The sequence below is a fragment of the Scyliorhinus torazame genome, chromosome 7 (genome assembly GCF_047496885.1).
Source record: "Scyliorhinus torazame isolate Kashiwa2021f chromosome 7, sScyTor2.1, whole genome shotgun sequence".
NCBI lineage: Eukaryota > Metazoa > Chordata > Chondrichthyes > Carcharhiniformes > Scyliorhinidae > Scyliorhinus > Scyliorhinus torazame.
Genome location: NC_092713.1, coordinates 704,770 through 723,139, shown reverse-complemented (window position 1 = coordinate 723,139; position 18,370 = coordinate 704,770). Strand labels below are relative to the sequence as shown.

The following is an 18,370-nucleotide window of genomic DNA, read 5'->3' as shown; positions in this document are numbered from 1 at the left end:
ACACACTGCACTCCCCACACACACCATCCCAGCCAGCAAGATGGCAGCAAGGAGAGCGGTTCCACGCTTTACCAACGCTGAGCTGGAGACATTCCTGGACACAGTGGAGGAGAGGCGGGCGACCCTGTACCCCAGCCTGGGAAGGAGGCTGCCAATCGCCATCATCCACGGCGCCACAGCCAGTTTTGCTGTCGTGGAACTCCATGAATCTTGCATCGGCATCAACATTTAGTCAAATGAACGAGAATCCCGCCGATGGAATTACTCTCATACATAGTCTGACACACTTACTCTTACACACCTGCAGTGTTACCTATAGCCACACACACAATTTGTATAGATATTAATTTTAAAGAGCTTTTAAAAAGATCCCTCTGTTTCAGTGTGCTCAGTCACATCTCTCGCTTTCTCCCTCTGCTGGTATCCCTTTATCCAGAGTCAATAAGCCCATTATTCAGACCCTGCAAAATAGTCAGACAACAACCAAGATCTTGCACTCAAAACTCCAACACAGTTTTAGAACTTTTCTTTTTAATCTTGCCATTTAAGAAATATGATGATTGCTGATACATTTTTATCAAATAAATGAATTAACTCTGACACAACAATACAGTTACATCATAGTGCAGCGTTAGAACTTACACACATCAAATACACTGATCAAATACTGCGAAGAATTGAAATCTGCGTCTTCCTGGTCAAAATACTGATGGAATTAGACCAGAAATGTACAGGTTGCATTGGACCCAGTCTAAACAGCTGTGCAAGCAATGGATAAAGGAAAAAATACCTTTTACTAATAGCAATTTAACTCCAATGTCCAGTTCCCCCCACATAACTATTCTTTCTGTGATTATAAAGTTATACAAAAGTTAGTTTATATAAAGAAAACACTTGATTGTTTAAAAAAACAAAAGAACAAAGAGTAACAGATTCATGCAGCTCATTTTCCTGAAGCCTCTGATTTTGATGACAAGGCAAATGGACAGATTTTAGACAATAATTGGTTGTGCTGTATTTATGTACAGACTCAGACCAGAATCCTGGAACCATACAAGACCTGCATTACTTTCACTAGACACATGTCCCAAAAAGGAAGGTGAAAGAATCACTTCAAGAGGAAGTTTGTTGCTCAATAGACGGGTTGGAAGTTTGTCCATAACTATTGCTGTCCTGGAGATTCTGGGTCCTCTTGGGTCTGAATGACATGGAACAAGGTGACATTGAATAGGACTTGATGGCCGTTGTTCCAGGCATATAGCATCTGGTCTCTGGCATTGTAATCCAGCATAGAAATGTGAAAGTATTGGTTATGGAAAGGGATATCCGTGTACTCATAGCTCGAGGTCTTGGTGGAATAGGCAAAGTAGACCTTGGCCCCGGTCAGATGGGAGTTGGTGACATACAAGGTGCCACAAATCATGAAGGCCTCACCAGCACTTCTCTTGGGATAGCCGGTGTTCCAACTTCTCTGGACCTCCAGGGTCTGCTCATCCAGCTCGCTGATGACAATATTGCCTGCATTCTGATTGGTGGCATAGACAGCCCAGATTCCACCCTCATCAGCCATGAGGTCAATGTCGGAGAAACCGCCCCAGGTATAGGGGTAGATATTATTGAAGCCAGCATACTCCAGGCTGCGTTGGGCCATCACTGAGCCTGTCTCAAAGTTGTATTTGACCAGCGTGTTGCTCTGGTACTTGTTAAAATAGAGGGAGCCATTATACACCAGATGATTGGTTCCTGCCCAAGGGTAGGGCAGGCGGTACAGCCTGTAGTCCTCTCCACTCACAAAAGCTGCCACAGATTTGTACTCGCGGACCACTTTACTGCTCGTGTAACCATCCATATACCACACCTGTTGGAGAAAAATACAGGCGCGGTCAGGCTTCAGACACCAACACGAAATGTACAGAGTTCCTGAATGAGAGATTGGATTCGATTGGATTTGTTTATTGTCACGTGTACCGAGGTACAGGGAAAAGTATGTTTCTGCGAGCAGCTCAACAGATCATTAAGTACATGAAAAAAAAGGAAATAAAAGAAAATACATAATAGGGAAGATAAATAAAAAGAGGATGTGTTAGGGCGAGCTCGCAGGGAGTCACCTTGCTCTGGCGCCAACTTGCTGTATTTGAAATAAAGACAGGCTGGAATTCTCTGGTTATTGGGATTCACTTTTCCCTCCAGCAGTTCAGCCTCGCCCACGGGGTTCCTGGCTTTGTGGGAGGGGGGGGGGTTACAAGGGAAATCCCATTGACAAGCAGCAGGAAGAGAGAATCCCGCTGCCAGAGAATGGCGCGCGGCCGAGAGAGATGTGGCTGGGGAAGCGGAGAATCTTTCACAACCTCAGAACATCCTGAAGCACTTCACAGCCGCATGAACCTGGATGTGGCTGCTGTAACGAAGACTGGGACGAAAAGGGACAGGACTGGCAGCTAAATATTCCGGGATACAGGTGTTTTAGGCAATTCAGGGAGGAAGGTAAAAGAGGTGCGGGAGTTGCAATATTACATATTACAGCTGTACAGAGGGAGGACGCCATGGAAAAACCAAGTAACGAGGCACTGTGGGTAGAGGTCAGAAACAGGAAGGGGGCAGTCACTATGATGGGGGTGCACTACAGGCCTCCCAACAGCACACGGGAAGTTGAAGAACAAGTATGTGAGCAGATTCTGGATAGATATAGAAATAATAGGGTTGTTGCAGTGGGGGAGTTTAATTTTCCTCATATTGACTGGAAATCCCTTGAGGCTAAGGGTCTGGATGGTGAGGAATTTGTTTAAGTGTGTCCAGGAAGGTTTTTTGGAAAATATGTGGATAATTCAACTAGAGAGGGGGCTATATTGGACCTCGTACTAGGGAACGAGCCCAGCCAGGTCATCAAAGTTGCATTGGGGGAACATGGGGCGAACAGTGACCACAATTCTTTCGGATATTCATGGAAAAGGACAAGTGTTGTCCTCGGTTTAAGGTGCTAAATTGGGGGAAGGCTACGGAAGGCTAACTACAACCAGATTTGACAGGATTTGGAGGCTGGTGTTTGGGAGAGGCTGTTTGAGGGTAAATCCACATTTGGCATGTGGGAGTCTTTTAAGGAGCAGTTGATGGGAGTGCAGGACAGGCATGTGCTGGTAAAAAGGAAGGACAGGAAAGGCAAGTTTCGGGAACCATGGATGACCAGGGAAATTGTGAATCTTGTCATAAAGAAAAAAGATGCGTACGTGAGGTACAGGCAACTAAAAACAGATGAAGCACTTGAGGAATACAAGGAAAGTCGGAAAGAGCTCAAGCAGGGAGTTAGGAGGGCAAAACGGGGTCACAAAACATCCTTGGCAGACAGGATTAAGGAGAATTCCAAGGCATTTTAAACGTATATTAGGAACAAGTATTTTGCATTAGTATTCACAAAGGAGAGGGACATGTTGATTGGTGGTGTCTCAGAGGGATGTGGAAACACTAGGAGAGTGGGCAAAGAAGTGGCAGACAGAGTACAATATGAAAAAATGTGGAGTTATGCACTTTGGTAGGAAGAATGGAGGCATAGACTATTTTCTCAATGGGAAAAGGCTTAGGAAATCAGAAGCACAAAGGGACTTCGGAGTCTGAGTTCAAGATTCCCTGATTTTGAAAAATGAAATGAAAATCGCTTATTGTCACAAGTAGGCTTCAAATGAAGTTACTGTGAAAAGCCCCTAGTTGCCACATTCCGGCGCCTGTTCGGGGAGGCTGGTACAGGAATTGAACCGTGCTGCTGGCTTGCCTTGGTCTGCTTTCAAAGCCAGCGATTTAGCCCTGTGCTAAACAGCCCCAACGGTATTCACATAGGAGAGGGACATGTTGACTGGTGGTGTCTCAGAGGGATGCAAACACGTTAGAACAGGTCGTTATTATGAGGGAGGAAGTGTTAGGTGTGTTAAAAAGCATTAAGGTAGACAAATCCCCAGGGCCAGATAGCATCTATCTCAGATTACTGAGGGAGATAAGAGATGAAATCGTTGGCCCGCGAACAGAAATCTTTGTAAGAAGTCTTACCAAACCAGGTTTAGTCCAACAGGTTTGTTTCAAACACTAGCTTTCGGAGCACTGCTCCTTTCTCAGGTGAATGAAGAGATGGGTTCCAGAAACATTTATATAGACAGTCAAAGATGCAAGACGATACTTTGAATGCGAGTCTTTGCAGGTAATTAAGTCTTTACAGGTCCAAACGGAGCAACTGTAGAGAGGGGTAATCACAGGTTAAAGAGGTGTGAATTGTCTCAAGCCAGGACAGTTGGTAGGATTTTGCAAGCCCAGGGCAGATGGTGGGGGGTGAATGTAATGCAACATGAATCCAAGATCCCGGTCGAGGCCGTACTCATGTGTGAGGAACTTGGCTATAAGTTTCTGCTTGGCGATCCTGCGTTGTCGCGCGTCCAGCAAAACTAAAGAGCTGGTAATTGACTTCAGGAAGCAAAGTACTGTACACACCCCTGTCAGCATCAACGGGGCCGAGGTAGAGATGGTTAGCAGTTTCAAATTCCTAGGGGTGCACATCTCCAAAAATCTGTCCTGGTCCACCCACGTCGACGCTACCACCAAGAAAGCACAACGGTGCCTATATTTCCTCAGGAAACTAAGGAAATTTGGCATGTCCACATTGACTCTTACCAACTTTTACAGATGCACCATAGAAAGCATCCTATCAGGCTGCATCACAGCCTGGTATGGCAACTGCTCGGCCCAGGACCGCAAGAAACTTCAGAGAGTCGTGAACACCGCCCAGTCCATCACACGAACCTGCCTCCCATCCATTGACTCCATCTACATCTCCCGCTGCCTGGGGAAAGCGGGCAGTATAATCAAAGATCCCTCCCACCCGGCTTACTCACTCTTCCAACTTCCATCGGGCAGGAGATACAGAAGTCTGAGAACACGCACGGACAGACTCAAAAACAGCTTCTTCCCCACTGTCACCAGACTCCTAAATGACCCTCTTATGGACTGATTTCATTAACACTACACCCTGTATGCTTCATCCGATGCCAGTGCTTATGTAATTACATTGTATATGTTGTGTTGCCCTATTATGTATTTTCTTTTATTCCCTTTTCTTCTCATGTACTTAATGATCTGTTGAGCTGCTCGCAGAAAAATACTTTTCACTGTACCTCGGCACACGTGACAATAAACAAATCCAATCCAATCCAATCCTGAAGGCCGCTTTGGAGAGTGCTTACCCGGAGATCAGAGGCTGAATGCCCTTGACCGCTGAAGTGTTCCCCGACTGGAAGGGAACATTCCTGCCTGGCGATTGTAGCGTGATGTCCGTTCATTCGTTGTCGCAGCGTCTGCATGGTCTCGCCAATGTACCGTGCTTCGGGACATCCTTTCCTGCAGCGTATGAGGTTGACAACGTTGACCGAGTCGCACGAGTATGTACCGCGTACCTGGTGGGTGGAGTTCTCGCGTGTAATGGTGGTACCCATGTCGATGATCTGGAACGTCTTGCAGAGATTCCCACGGCAGGGCTGTGTGGTGTCGTGGTCACAGTTCTGAAGGCTGGGTAGTTTGCTGCAAACAGTGGTTTGTTTGAGGTTGCACGGTTGTTTGAAGGCAAGTAGTGGGGGTGTGGCGTTGACCGTGGCAAGATATTCGTCTTCATCGATGACATGTTGAAGGCTGTGAAGAAGATGTTGTAGTTTCTCCGCTCCGGGAAAGCACTGGATGACGAAGGGTATTCTGTCGGTTGTGTCCCGTGTTTGTCTTCTGAGGAGGTCGGTGCGGTTTTTTCTGTGGCGCAATGGAACTGTCGATCGTACAAGAGCATCTTTCAGCATCTGTACATGTCTGTTAAGCTCTTCCTCGCCTGAGCAGATCCTGTGTATAGAGAGGGCTTGTCCATTGGGGATGGCTTCTTTAATTTAGTGTACCCAATTAATTTTTTCCAATTAAGGTACAATTTAGCGTGGCCAATCCACCTAGCCTGCACATCTTTGGGTTGTGTGGGTGACAGTGACCCAGAGCCGGGATCAAACCTGGGACCTCGGCACCGTGAGACAGCAGGGCTAATCCACTGCGCCACCAAGCTGCCCTCGGATGGCTTCTTTGATGTGTTTAGGGTGGAAGCTGGAGAAGTGGAGCATCGTGAGGTTATCCGTGGGCTTGCGGTAAAGCGAAGTGCTGAGGTGACCGTCCTTGATGGAGATGAGTGTGCCCAAGAATGCAACCGATTCTGGAGAGTAGTCCATGGTGAGTCTGATGGTTGGATGGAACTTATTGATGTAATCGTGCAGTCGTTTCAGTGATTCTTCGCCGTGGGTCCAAAGGAAAAAAATGTCATCGATGTATCTGGTGTATAACGTTGGTTGAAGGTCCTGTGCCGTGAGGAGGTCCTGTTGAAACTTGTGCATGAAGATGTTGACATATTGAGGTGCGGATTTGGTCCCCATGGCTGTTCCGGGCGTCTGGATGAACAACTTGTTGTCGAAGGTGAAGACGTTGTGATCCAGAATGAAGCGGATGAGTTGCAGAACTGCAGCTGGAGATTGGCAGTTGTCGGTGTTGAGTACTGAGGCAGTTGCAGCAATGCCGTCGTCATGAGGGATGCTGGTGTAGAGTGCCGAGACGTCCATCGTGACGAGGAATGTTCCTGGTTCAACTGGTCCATGGGTGCTGAGTTTCTGTAAAAGGTTTCTGTCACGATACGACGTATCGTATTGCATCTTTGACTCTGTCTATATAAATGTTTCTGGAGCCCACCTCTTCATTCACCTGAGGAAGGAGCAGTGCTCCGAAAGCTAGTGATTCGAAACAAACCTGTTAGACTTTAACCTGGTGTTGTAAGACTTCTTACTGTGCTCACCCTAGTCCAACGCCGGCATCTCCATATCCGTCTCTCTGGGGAGAACAATCCCAGTTTATTCAATCTCTCCTCATAGCTAATATCCTCCATACCAGGTAACATCCTGATAAACCTTTTCTGTACTCCCTCCGAAGCCTCCACGACCTTCTGGTCGTGCGGTGACCAGAATTGGACTCAGTATTCTAAATGTGGCCTAACCAACGTTCTACATAATTCTAACATAATTTTCGAGCTTTTATACTCGATACCCCGTCCTATGAAGGCAAGCATGCCGTATGCTTTCTTTACCACCATTTCCACCTGTGCTGCCACTTTTAAGGATCTGTGGACCTGCACACCCAGATCTCTGTGTCTCTCTGCTCCTGATGGTTCTGACATTTATTTTATAGCTCCCACTTGAATTGGATCTACCAAAATGCATCACCTCACATTTGTCCGGGTTAAACTCCATCTGCCATTTCTCTGCCCAATTTTGCAGCCTATCTATATTCTGCTGTATTCTCTGACAATCTTCATCACTATCCGCAACTCCTGCAATCTTAGTATCATCCACAAACTTGCTAATCAGACCTGCTACGCTTTCTTCCAAGTTATTTATTTATTACATTTTTGAGTACCCAATTAATTTTTTTTCCAATTAAGGGGCAATCCACCTAACCTGCACATCTTTGGGTTGTGGGGGTGAAACCCATGCAGACAAGGGGAGGATGTGCAAACCCCACACGGACAGTGACCCAGGGCTGCGATTCGAACCCGGATCCTCAGTGCCATAGGCAGCAGTGCTAACCACTGTGTCACATGCCGCCCTCTTCCAAGTCATTTATATATATTACAAAGAGCAGAGGTCCCAGTACTGATCCCTGCGGAACACCGCTAGTTACAGATCTCCATTCGGAAAAACACCCTTCCACTGCTACCCTCTGTCTTCTATGGCCAAGCCAGTTCTGGATCCATCCAGCTAGTTCACCCCTGACCCCATGTGATCTAATCTTTTCCCAGGGTGGAAATGACAATTACAAGGAGACACAAGTTCAAGGTGAGGGGGAAAGGTTCAGTGGAGATGTGCGGGGGAAGGTTTTTACACAGAGGGTGGTGGTGGCCTGGAATGCACGGCCAAGTGAGGCGGTTGAGGCAGATACATTAGCCACCTTTAAGACGTATCTGGATAGGCACATGAACACACGGGGTATAGAGGATTCAGGAGCTTGGTCTGGATAGGACACGTGATCGGCGCAGACTTGGAGGGCCGAAGGGCCTGTTCCTGTGCTGTATTGTTCTTTGTTCTTTGTTCTTTGTTCTATCCTGATTTGGTGTCAATCACAGATTGCAAAATTGTTGTTTTTGTAAATGGTGAGCAACATCAATCCTTGTGGAACAAAACATCCCACTTTTGGACAATCCAACTAACCACCTTTAACCCCTTCCTACTTTGCAGGAGATTTGCACTCCCATGATCCCACAAACCTTGTTGTCTTTCTCTGTCGCAAGGGGGTCCACCATCCACGCTCCAAACCTGGTCCCCGAGGTCTTCACTGTGATGGGGAGGCTGATTTTCATCAATTTGCCACAGGCTGGAAGAACAATTAACCAACATATCACTGAGGGTTATCGTACAAATGGCTTCTGCTTTTCAAATGGGGGTAAATTCAAAATTCAATTAGTAAGTCATCAACCTTTAGAACAGGCTGGAGCTGGAGCTGGAGTTGGAGCTGGAGCTGGAGCTGGAGCTGGAGCTGGAGTTGGAGCTGGAGCTGGAGCTGGAGCTGGAGCTGGAGCTGGAGCTGGAGCTGGAGCTGGAGCTGGAGCTGGAGCTGGAGCTGGAGCTGGAGCTGGAGCTGGAGCTGGCAGTGGTATTGTTGCTGGATTAGTAATCCAGAGACCCAGGATAATGATCTGGGGACCCGGGCTCAAATCCCACCATGGTAGTAGGTGGAATTTAGGACATAATATCAGGAATTAAAAATCTAATGATGACCATGGGCAGCACGGTAGCCTTGTGGATAGCACAATTGCTTCACAGCTCCAGGGTGCCAGGTTCGATTCCCGGCTTGGGTGACTGTCTGTGCGGAGTTTGCACATCTTCCCCGTGTGTGCGTGGGTTTCCTCCGGGTGCTCAGGTTTCCTCCCACAGTCCAAAGACGTGCAGGTTAGGTGGATTGGCCATGCTAAATTGCCCTTAGTGTCCAAAAAGGTTGGGTAGGGTTGCTGGGTTATGGGGATAGGGTGAAGGTGTGGGTTTATAAATGACTTGGATGAGGAAGTGGAAGGGTGGGTGAGTAAGTTTATGGTGTGGGTTTAGTTGGGCTGCTCTTTCCAAGGGCTGGTGCAGACTCGATGGGCCGAATGGCCTCCTGCACTGTAAATTCTATGATTTATGATCATTGTTGATTGTTGTAAAACCCCATCTGATTCACAAGTGCTTTTCACAGTAACTTCATTGCAGTGTTAATGTAAGCCTACTTGTGATGATAAACATTATTAAGTTAGTGCCACTTGGGGAATCGGCCACACTGCTCTGGCCGACATGTGTCAATGCGATTGACTTTTAAATGGACTCAACTGTATTCAACTGCTACAAAAACACCAAACGGGACGGACCACCAGGTATTGACCCAGGCACTGGAAATTACAATGACAAACCCAGCCCTGCCAACACTGCAAACTCCTTCCTACTAACACCCGGGGGCTTGTGCCAAAGTTGGGCGAGCTGTCTCACAGACTGGTCCAGCAACAGCCTGACATAGCCACACTCACAGAATCATACATAGAACATAGCACAGTACAACACAGTACAGGCCCTTCAGCCCACAATGTTGTGCCGACCATTTATCCTAATCTAAGATCAACCTAACCTACACCCTTCCAATTTGAATGAGAATGACTAGAGCGAGGGTAGGTCCGATCAAGGACAGTAGCGGGAGATTGTGTATTGAGTCTGAAGAGATAGGAGAGGTCTTGAACGAGTACTTTTCTTCTGTATTTACAAATGAGAGGGACGATATTGTTGGAGAGGACAGTGTGAAACAGATTGGTAAGCTCGAGGAAATACTTGTTAGGAAGGAAGATGTGTTGGGCATTTTGAAAAACTTGAGGATAGACAAGTCCCCCGGGCCTGACGGGATATATCCAAGGATTCTATGGGAATCAAGAGATGAAATTGCAGAGCCGTTGGCAATGATCTTTTCATCCTCACTGTCAACAGGGGTGGTACCAGGGGATTGGAGAGTGGCGAATGTCGTGCCCCTGTTCAAAAAAGGGACTAGGGATAGCCCTGGGAATTACAGGCCAGTTAGTCTTACTTCGGTGGTAGGCAAAGTAATGGAAAGGGTACTGAGGGATAGGATTTCTGAGCATCTGGAAAGACACTGCTTGCTTATGGATAGTCAGCATGGATTTGTGAGGGGTAGGTCTTGCCTTACAAGTCTTATTGAATTCTTTGAGGAGGTGACCAAACAGGTGGATGAAGGTAAAGCAGTGGATGTAGTGTACATGGATTTTAGTAAGGCATTTGATAAGGTTCCCCATGGTAGGCTTCTGCAGAAAGTAAGGAGGCATGGGATAGTGGGAAATTTGGCCAGTTAGATAACAAACTGGCTAACCGATAGAAGTCAGAGAGTGGTAGTGGATGGCAAATATTCAACCTGGATCCCAGTTACCAGTGGCATACCGCAGGGATCAGTTCTGGGTCCTCTGCTGTTTGTGATTTTCATTAATGACTTGGATGAGGGAGTTGAAGGGTGGGTCAGTAAATTTGCAGACGATACGAAGATTGGTGGAGTTGTGGATAGTGAGGAGGGCTGTTATCGGCTGCAAAGAGACATAGATAGGATGCAGAGCTGGGCTGAGAAGTGGCAGATGGAGTTTAACCCTGAATAGTGTGAGGTTGTCCATTTTGGAAGGACAAATATGAATGCGGAATACAGGGTTAACGGTAGAGTTCTTGGCAATGTGGAGGAGCAGAGAGATCTTGGGGTCTATGTTCATACATCTTTGAAAGTTGCCACTCAAGTGGATAGAGCTGTGAAGAAGGCCTATGGTGTGCTCGCGTTCATTAACAGAGGGATTGAATTTAAGAGCCGTGATGTAATGATGCAGCTGTACAAAACCTTGGTCAGACCACATTTGGAGTACTGTGTACAGTTCTGGTCACCTCATTTTAGGAAGGATGTGGAAGCTTTGGAAAAGGTGCAAAGGAGATTTACCAGGATGTTGGATTGCCTGGAATGGAGAGTAGGTCTTATGAGGAAAGGTTGAGGGTGCTAGGCCCTTTCTCATTAGAACGGAGAAGGATGAGGGGCAACTTGATAGAGATTTATAAGATGATCAGGGGAATAGATAGAGTAGACAGTCAGAGACTTTTTCCCCGGGTGGAACAAACCATTACAAGGGGACATAAATTTAAGGTGAATGGTGGAAGATATAGGGGGGATGTCAGAGGTAGGTTCTTTACCCAGAGAGTAGTGGGGGCATGGAATGCACTGCCTGTGGAAGTAGTTGAGTCGGAAACATTAGGGACCTTCAAGCAGCTATTGGATAGGTACATGGATTACGGTAGAATGATATAGTGTAGATTAATTTGTTCTTAAGGGCAGCACAGTAGCATTGTGGATAGCATAATTGCTTCACAGCTCCAGGGTCCCAGGTTCGATTCCGGCTTGGGTCACTGTCTGTGCGGAATCTGCACATCCTCCCCGTGTATGCGTGGGTTTCCTCCGGGTGCTCCGGTTTCCTCCCACAGTCCAAAGATGTGCAGGTTAGGTGGATTGGCCATGATAAATTGCCCTTAGTGTCCAAAATTGCCCTTAGTGTTGGGTGAGGTTCCTCGGTTATGGGGATAGGTTGGAGGTGTTGACCTTGGGTAGGGTGCTCTTTCCAAGAGCCGGTGCAGACTCGATGGGCCGAATGGCCTCCTTCTGCACTGTAAATTCTATGATAATTCTATGATAATCTTCACCGACAATCCCAGATCATCCAATCCAGAATTCAGCCGTGATATTGGATAGGTCACACCAGAACTGCAAAGCCCCTGACTGACTTTCCGATAGTGAAGACATTATTTATATTGTATTCCTGTCCTGATTGGAACACTTCTCTCCCCTCAAATTTCAAACCCCAGAGTGTTCCTATCAGCCTTTTTCCCTTCTGAGCATGTGTGGGCTTGGGGGAGAGGTTTCAGAGAATCCTGCAAGGGCACCTCTGTCCTAGTGCTCCTGGTTTCCTTTGTTACGACTGTTTTGTCAAACTTTGTTATTTATTTGTACAAAAGAGTCCTTATTTTGACAACGTATTCAACCACCTTGTTTGTGGACTCAAGCTACCACAAACATGAAAATGTTATCATTGCTCAAAAGGGAATGAGAATTTGAGAACAAAAATTATAAAAAGATAAGGGGATTGACAAACAAATGGGATTAAACAGAGTGGTTATGGCTGACTTGATGGGCAAGTGGCCAATCCTGCGATTTCCAAGATTATGAAATGCCACAGAGACGCCACGGCACAGTGGAAATGCCACAGAGACGCCACGGCACAGAGGAAATGCCACAGACGCCACGGCACAGCGGAAATGCCACAGACGCCACGGCACAGCGGAAATGCCACAGAGACGCCACAGCACAGTGAAAACGCCACAGAGACGCCACGGCACAGTGGAAATGCCACAGATGCCACGGCACAGTGGAAATGCCACAGAGACGCCACGGCACAGTGGAAATGCCACACACGCGCCATGGCACAGTGGAAATGCCACAGAGATGCCATGGCACAGTGGAAATGGCACAGAGACGCCATGGCACAGTGGAAATGCCACAGAGACGCCACGGCACAGTGGAAATGCCACAGATGCCACGGCACAGTGGAAATGCCACAGACGCCACGGCACAGTGGAAATGCCACAGATGCCACGGCACAGTGGAAATGCCACAGAGACGCCACGGCACAGTGGAAATGCCACAGAGACGCCATGGCACAGTGGAAATGCCACAGAGATGCCATGGCACAGTGGAAATGGCACAGAGATGCCATGGCACAGTGGAAATGCCACAGAGACGCCACTGCACAGTGGAAATGCCACAGATGCCACGGCACAGTGGAAATGCCACAGACGCCACGGCACATTGGAAATGCCACAGAGACGCCACGTCACATTGGAAATGCCACAGAGACGCCATGGCACAGCGGAAATGCCACAGAGACGCCATGGCACAGCGGAAATGCCACAGACGCCACGGCACATTGGAAATGCCACAGAGACGCCACGGCACAGCGGAAATGCCACAGAGACACCATGGCACAGTGGAAATGCCACAGACGCCACGGCACAGCGGAAATGCCACAGACGCCACGGCACAGTGGAAATGCCACAGAGACGCCACGGCACAGTGGAAATGCCACAGACGCCACAGCACAGCGGAAATGCCACAGAGGGCACGGCACAGCGGAAATGCCACAGAGGCCACGGCACAGCGGAAATGCCACAGGCACCACGGCACAGCGGAAATGCCACAGAGACGCCACGGCACAGTGAAAATGCCACAGAGACGCCACGGCACAGTGGAAATGCCACAGACTCCACGGCACAGCGGAAATGCCACAGAGATGCCACGGCACAGTGGAAATGCTACAGAGATGCCACGGCACAGTGGAAATGCCACAGACTCCACGGCACAGTGGAAATGCCACAGACTCCACGGCACAGCGGAAATGCCACAGAGACGCCACGGCACAGCGGAAATGCCACAGACGCCACGGCTCACCGGAAATGCCACAGAGATGCCACGGCACAGCGGAAATGCCACAGACGCCATGGTACAGCGGAAATGCCACAGACTCCACGGCACAGTGGAAATGCCACAGACGCCACGGCACAGCGGAAATGCCACAGACGACACGGCACAGCGGAAATGCCACAGACGCCACGGCACAGCGGCAATGCCACAGAGACGCCACGGCACAGCGGAAATGCCACAGAGATGCCACGGCACAGCAGAAATGCCACAGATGCCACGGCACAGTGGAAATGCCACAGAGACGCCACGGCACAGTAGAAATGCCACAGGCACCACGGTACAGCGGAAATGCCACAGAGACGCCACGGCACAGTGGAAATGCCACAGAGACGCCACGGCACGGTGGAAATGCCACAGATGCCACGGCACAGCGGAAATGCCACAGACGCCACGGCACAGCGGAAATGCCACAGAGATGCCACGGCACAGTGGAAATGCCACAGAGACGCCACGGCACAGTGGAAATGCCACAGACTCCACGGCACAGCGGAAATGCCATCCGAGACGCCACGGCACAGCGGACATGCTACAGACGCCACGGCACAGCGGAAATGCCACAGAGATGACACGGCACAGCGGAAATGCCACAGAGATGCCACGGCACAGCGGAAATGCCACAGAGATGCCATCGCACAGCGGAAATGCCACAGAGACGCCAAGGCACAGTGGAAATGCCACAGACGCCACGGCACAGCGGAAATGCCACAGACACCACGGCACAGCAGAAATGCCACAGACGCCACGGCACAGCCGAAATGCCACAGAGACGCCACGGCACAGTGGAAATGCCACAGAGACGCCACGGCGCAGTGTAAATGCCACAGACGCCACGGCACAGTGGAAATGCCACAGACGCCACGGCACAGTGGAAATGCCACAGAGACGCCATGGCACAGTGGAAATGCCACAGAGATGCCATGGCACAGTGGAAATGGCACAGAGATGCCATGGCACAGTGGAAATGCCACAGAGACGCCACTGCACAGTGGAAATGCCACAGATGCCACGGCACAGTGGAAATGCCACAGACGCCACGGCACATTGGAAATGCCACAGAGACGCCACGTCACATTGGAAATGCCACAGAGACGCCATGGCACAGCGGAAATGCCACAGAGACGCCATGGCACAGCGGAAATGCCACAGACGCCACGGCACATTGGAAATGCCACAGAGACGCCACGGCACAGCGGAAATGCCACAGAGACACCATGGCACAGTGGAAATGCCACAGACGCCACGGCACAGCGGAAATGCCACAGACGCCACGGCACAGTGGAAATGCCACAGAGACGCCACGGCACAGTGGAAATGCCACAGACGCCACAGCACAGCGGAAATGCCACAGAGGGCACGGCACAGCGGAAATGCCACAGAGGCCACGGCACAGCGGAAATGCCACAGGCACCACGGCACAGCGGAAATGCCACAGAGACGCCACGGCACAGTGAAAATGCCACAGAGACGCCACGGCACAGTGGAAATGCCACAGACTCCACGGCACAGCGGAAATGCCACAGAGATGCCACGGCACAGTGGAAATGCTACAGAGATGCCACGGCACAGTGGAAATGCCACAGACTCCACGGCACAGTGGAAATGCCACAGACTCCACGGCACAGCGGAAATGCCACAGAGACGCCACGGCACAGCGGAAATGCCACAGACGCCACGGCTCACCGGAAATGCCACAGAGATGCCACGGCACAGCGGAAATGCCACAGACGCCATGGTACAGCGGAAATGCCACAGACTCCACGGCACAGTGGAAATGCCACAGACGCCACGGCACAGCGGAAATGCCACAGACGACACGGCACAGCGGAAATGCCACAGACGCCACGGCACAGCGGCAATGCCACAGAGACGCCACGGCACAGCGGAAATGCCACAGAGATGCCACGGCACAGCAGAAATGCCACAGATGCCACGGCACAGTGGAAATGCCACAGAGACGCCACGGCACAGTAGAAATGCCACAGGCACCACGGTACAGCGGAAATGCCACAGAGACGCCACGGCACAGTGGAAATGCCACAGAGACGCCACGGCACGGTGGAAATGCCACAGATGCCACGGCACAGCGGAAATGCCACAGACGCCACGGCACAGCGGAAATGCCACAGAGATGCCACGGCACAGTGGAAATGCCACAGAGACGCCACGGCACAGTGGAAATGCCACAGACTCCACGGCACAGCGGAAATGCCATCCGAGACGCCACGGCACAGCGGACATGCTACAGACGCCACGGCACAGCGGAAATGCCACAGAGATGACACGGCACAGCGGAAATGCCACAGAGATGCCACGGCACAGCGGAAATGCCACAGAGATGCCATCGCACAGCGGAAATGCCACAGAGACGCCAAGGCACAGTGGAAATGCCACAGACGCCACGGCACAGCGGAAATGCCACAGACACCACGGCACAGCAGAAATGCCACAGACGCCACGGCACAGCCGAAATGCCACAGAGACGCCACGGCACAGTGGAAATGCCACAGAGACGCCACGGCGCAGTGTAAATGCCACAGACGCCACGGCACAGTGGAAATGCCACAGACGCCACGGCACAGTGGAAATGCCACAGAGTCGCCACAGCACAGTGGAAATGCCACAGAGACGCCACGGCACAGCGGAATTGCCACAGAGACGCCACGGTACAGTGGAAATGCCACAGACACGCCACGGCACAGCGGACATGCCACAGAGACGCCACGGCACAGAGGAAATGCCACAGACGCCACGGCACAGCGGAAATGCCACAGACGCCACGGCACAGCGGAAATGCCACAGAGACGCCACAGCACAGTGAAAACGCCACAGAGACGCCACGGCACAGTGGAAATGCCACAGATGCCACGGCACAGTGGAAATGCCACAGAGACGCCACGGCACAGTGGAAATGCCACACACGCGCCATGGCACAGTGGAAATGCCACAGAGATGCCATGGCACAGTGGAAATGGCACAGAGACGCCATGGCACAGTGGAAATGCCACAGAGACGCCACGGCACAGTGGAAATGCCACAGATGCCACGGCACAGTGGAAATGCCACAGACGCCACGGCACAGTGGAAATGCCACAGATGCCACGGCACAGTGGAAATGCCACAGAGACGCCACGGCACAGTGGAAATGCCACAGAGACGCCATGGCACAGTGGAAATGCCACAGAGATGCCATGGCACAGTGGAAATGGCACAGAGATGCCATGGCACAGTGGAAATGCCACAGAGACGCCACTGCACAGTGGAAATGCCACAGATGCCACGGCACAGTGGAAATGCCACAGACGCCACGGCACATTGGAAATGCCACAGAGACGCCACGTCACATTGGAAATGCCACAGAGACGCCATGGCACAGCGGAAATGCCACAGAGACGCCATGGCACAGCGGAAATGCCACAGACGCCACGGCACATTGGAAATGCCACAGAGACGCCACGGCACAGCGGAAATGCCACAGAGACACCATGGCACAGTGGAAATGCCACAGACGCCACGGCACAGCGGAAATGCCACAGACGCCACGGCACAGTGGAAATGCCACAGAGACGCCACGGCACAGTGGAAATGCCACAGACGCCACAGCACAGCGGAAATGCCACAGAGGGCACGGCACAGCGGAAATGCCACAGAGGCCACGGCACAGCGGAAATGCCACAGGCACCACGGCACAGCGGAAATGCCACAGAGACGCCACGGCACAGTGAAAATGCCACAGAGACGCCACGGCACAGTGGAAATGCCACAGACTCCACGGCACAGCGGAAATGCCACAGAGATGCCACGGCACAGTGGAAATGCTACAGAGATGCCACGGCACAGTGGAAATGCCACAGACTCCACGGCACAGTGGAAATGCCACAGACTCCACGGCACAGCGGAAATGCCACAGAGACGCCACGGCACAGCGGAAATGCCACAGACGCCACGGCTCACCGGAAATGCCACAGAGATGCCACGGCACAGCGGAAATGCCACAGACGCCATGGTACAGCGGAAATGCCACAGACTCCACGGCACAGTGGAAATGCCACAGACGCCACGGCACAGCGGAAATGCCACAGACGACACGGCACAGCGGAAATGCCACAGACGCCACGGCACAGCGGCAATGCCACAGAGACGCCACGGCACAGCGGAAATGCCACAGAGATGCCACGGCACAGCAGAAATGCCACAGATGCCACGGCACAGTGGAAATGCCACAGAGACGCCACGGCACAGTAGAAATGCCACAGGCACCACGGTACAGCGGAAATGCCACAGAGACGCCACGGCACAGTGGAAATGCCACAGAGACGCCACGGCACGGTGGAAATGCCACAGATGCCACGGCACAGCGGAAATGCCACAGACGCCACGGCACAGCGGAAATGCCACAGAGATGCCACGGCACAGTGGAAATGCCACAGAGACGCCACGGCACAGTGGAAATGCCACAGACTCCACGGCACAGCGGAAATGCCATCCGAGACGCCACGGCACAGCGGACATGCTACAGACGCCACGGCACAGCGGAAATGCCACAGAGATGACACGGCACAGCGGAAATGCCACAGAGATGCCACGGCACAGCGGAAATGCCACAGAGATGCCATCGCACAGCGGAAATGCCACAGAGACGCCAAGGCACAGTGGAAATGCCACAGACGCCACGGCACAGCGGAAATGCCACAGACACCACGGCACAGCAGAAATGCCACAGACGCCACGGCACAGCCGA

General features: G+C 51.0%; 1 protein-coding gene across 3 annotated transcripts in view; it reads right to left on the bottom strand.

The window, feature by feature from the left end:
* Positions 1-514: 514 nt before the first annotated feature.
* LOC140426002 (noelin-3-like) overlaps positions 515-18,370 on the bottom strand; it is a 703,970-nt gene continuing 686,114 nt past the window's right edge. For all 3 annotated transcript variants that reach the window (XM_072510269.1, XM_072510270.1, XM_072510271.1), the window contains 2 exons: positions 8,309-8,415; positions 515-1,858 (listed from right to left, as the gene is read on the bottom strand). In XM_072510269.1, coding sequence (XP_072366370.1) covers positions 1,163-1,858; positions 8,309-8,415 — 803 coding nt within the window. In that variant the 3' untranslated portion in view covers positions 515-1,162. The remainder of the gene's footprint in view (positions 1,859-8,308; positions 8,416-18,370) is intronic.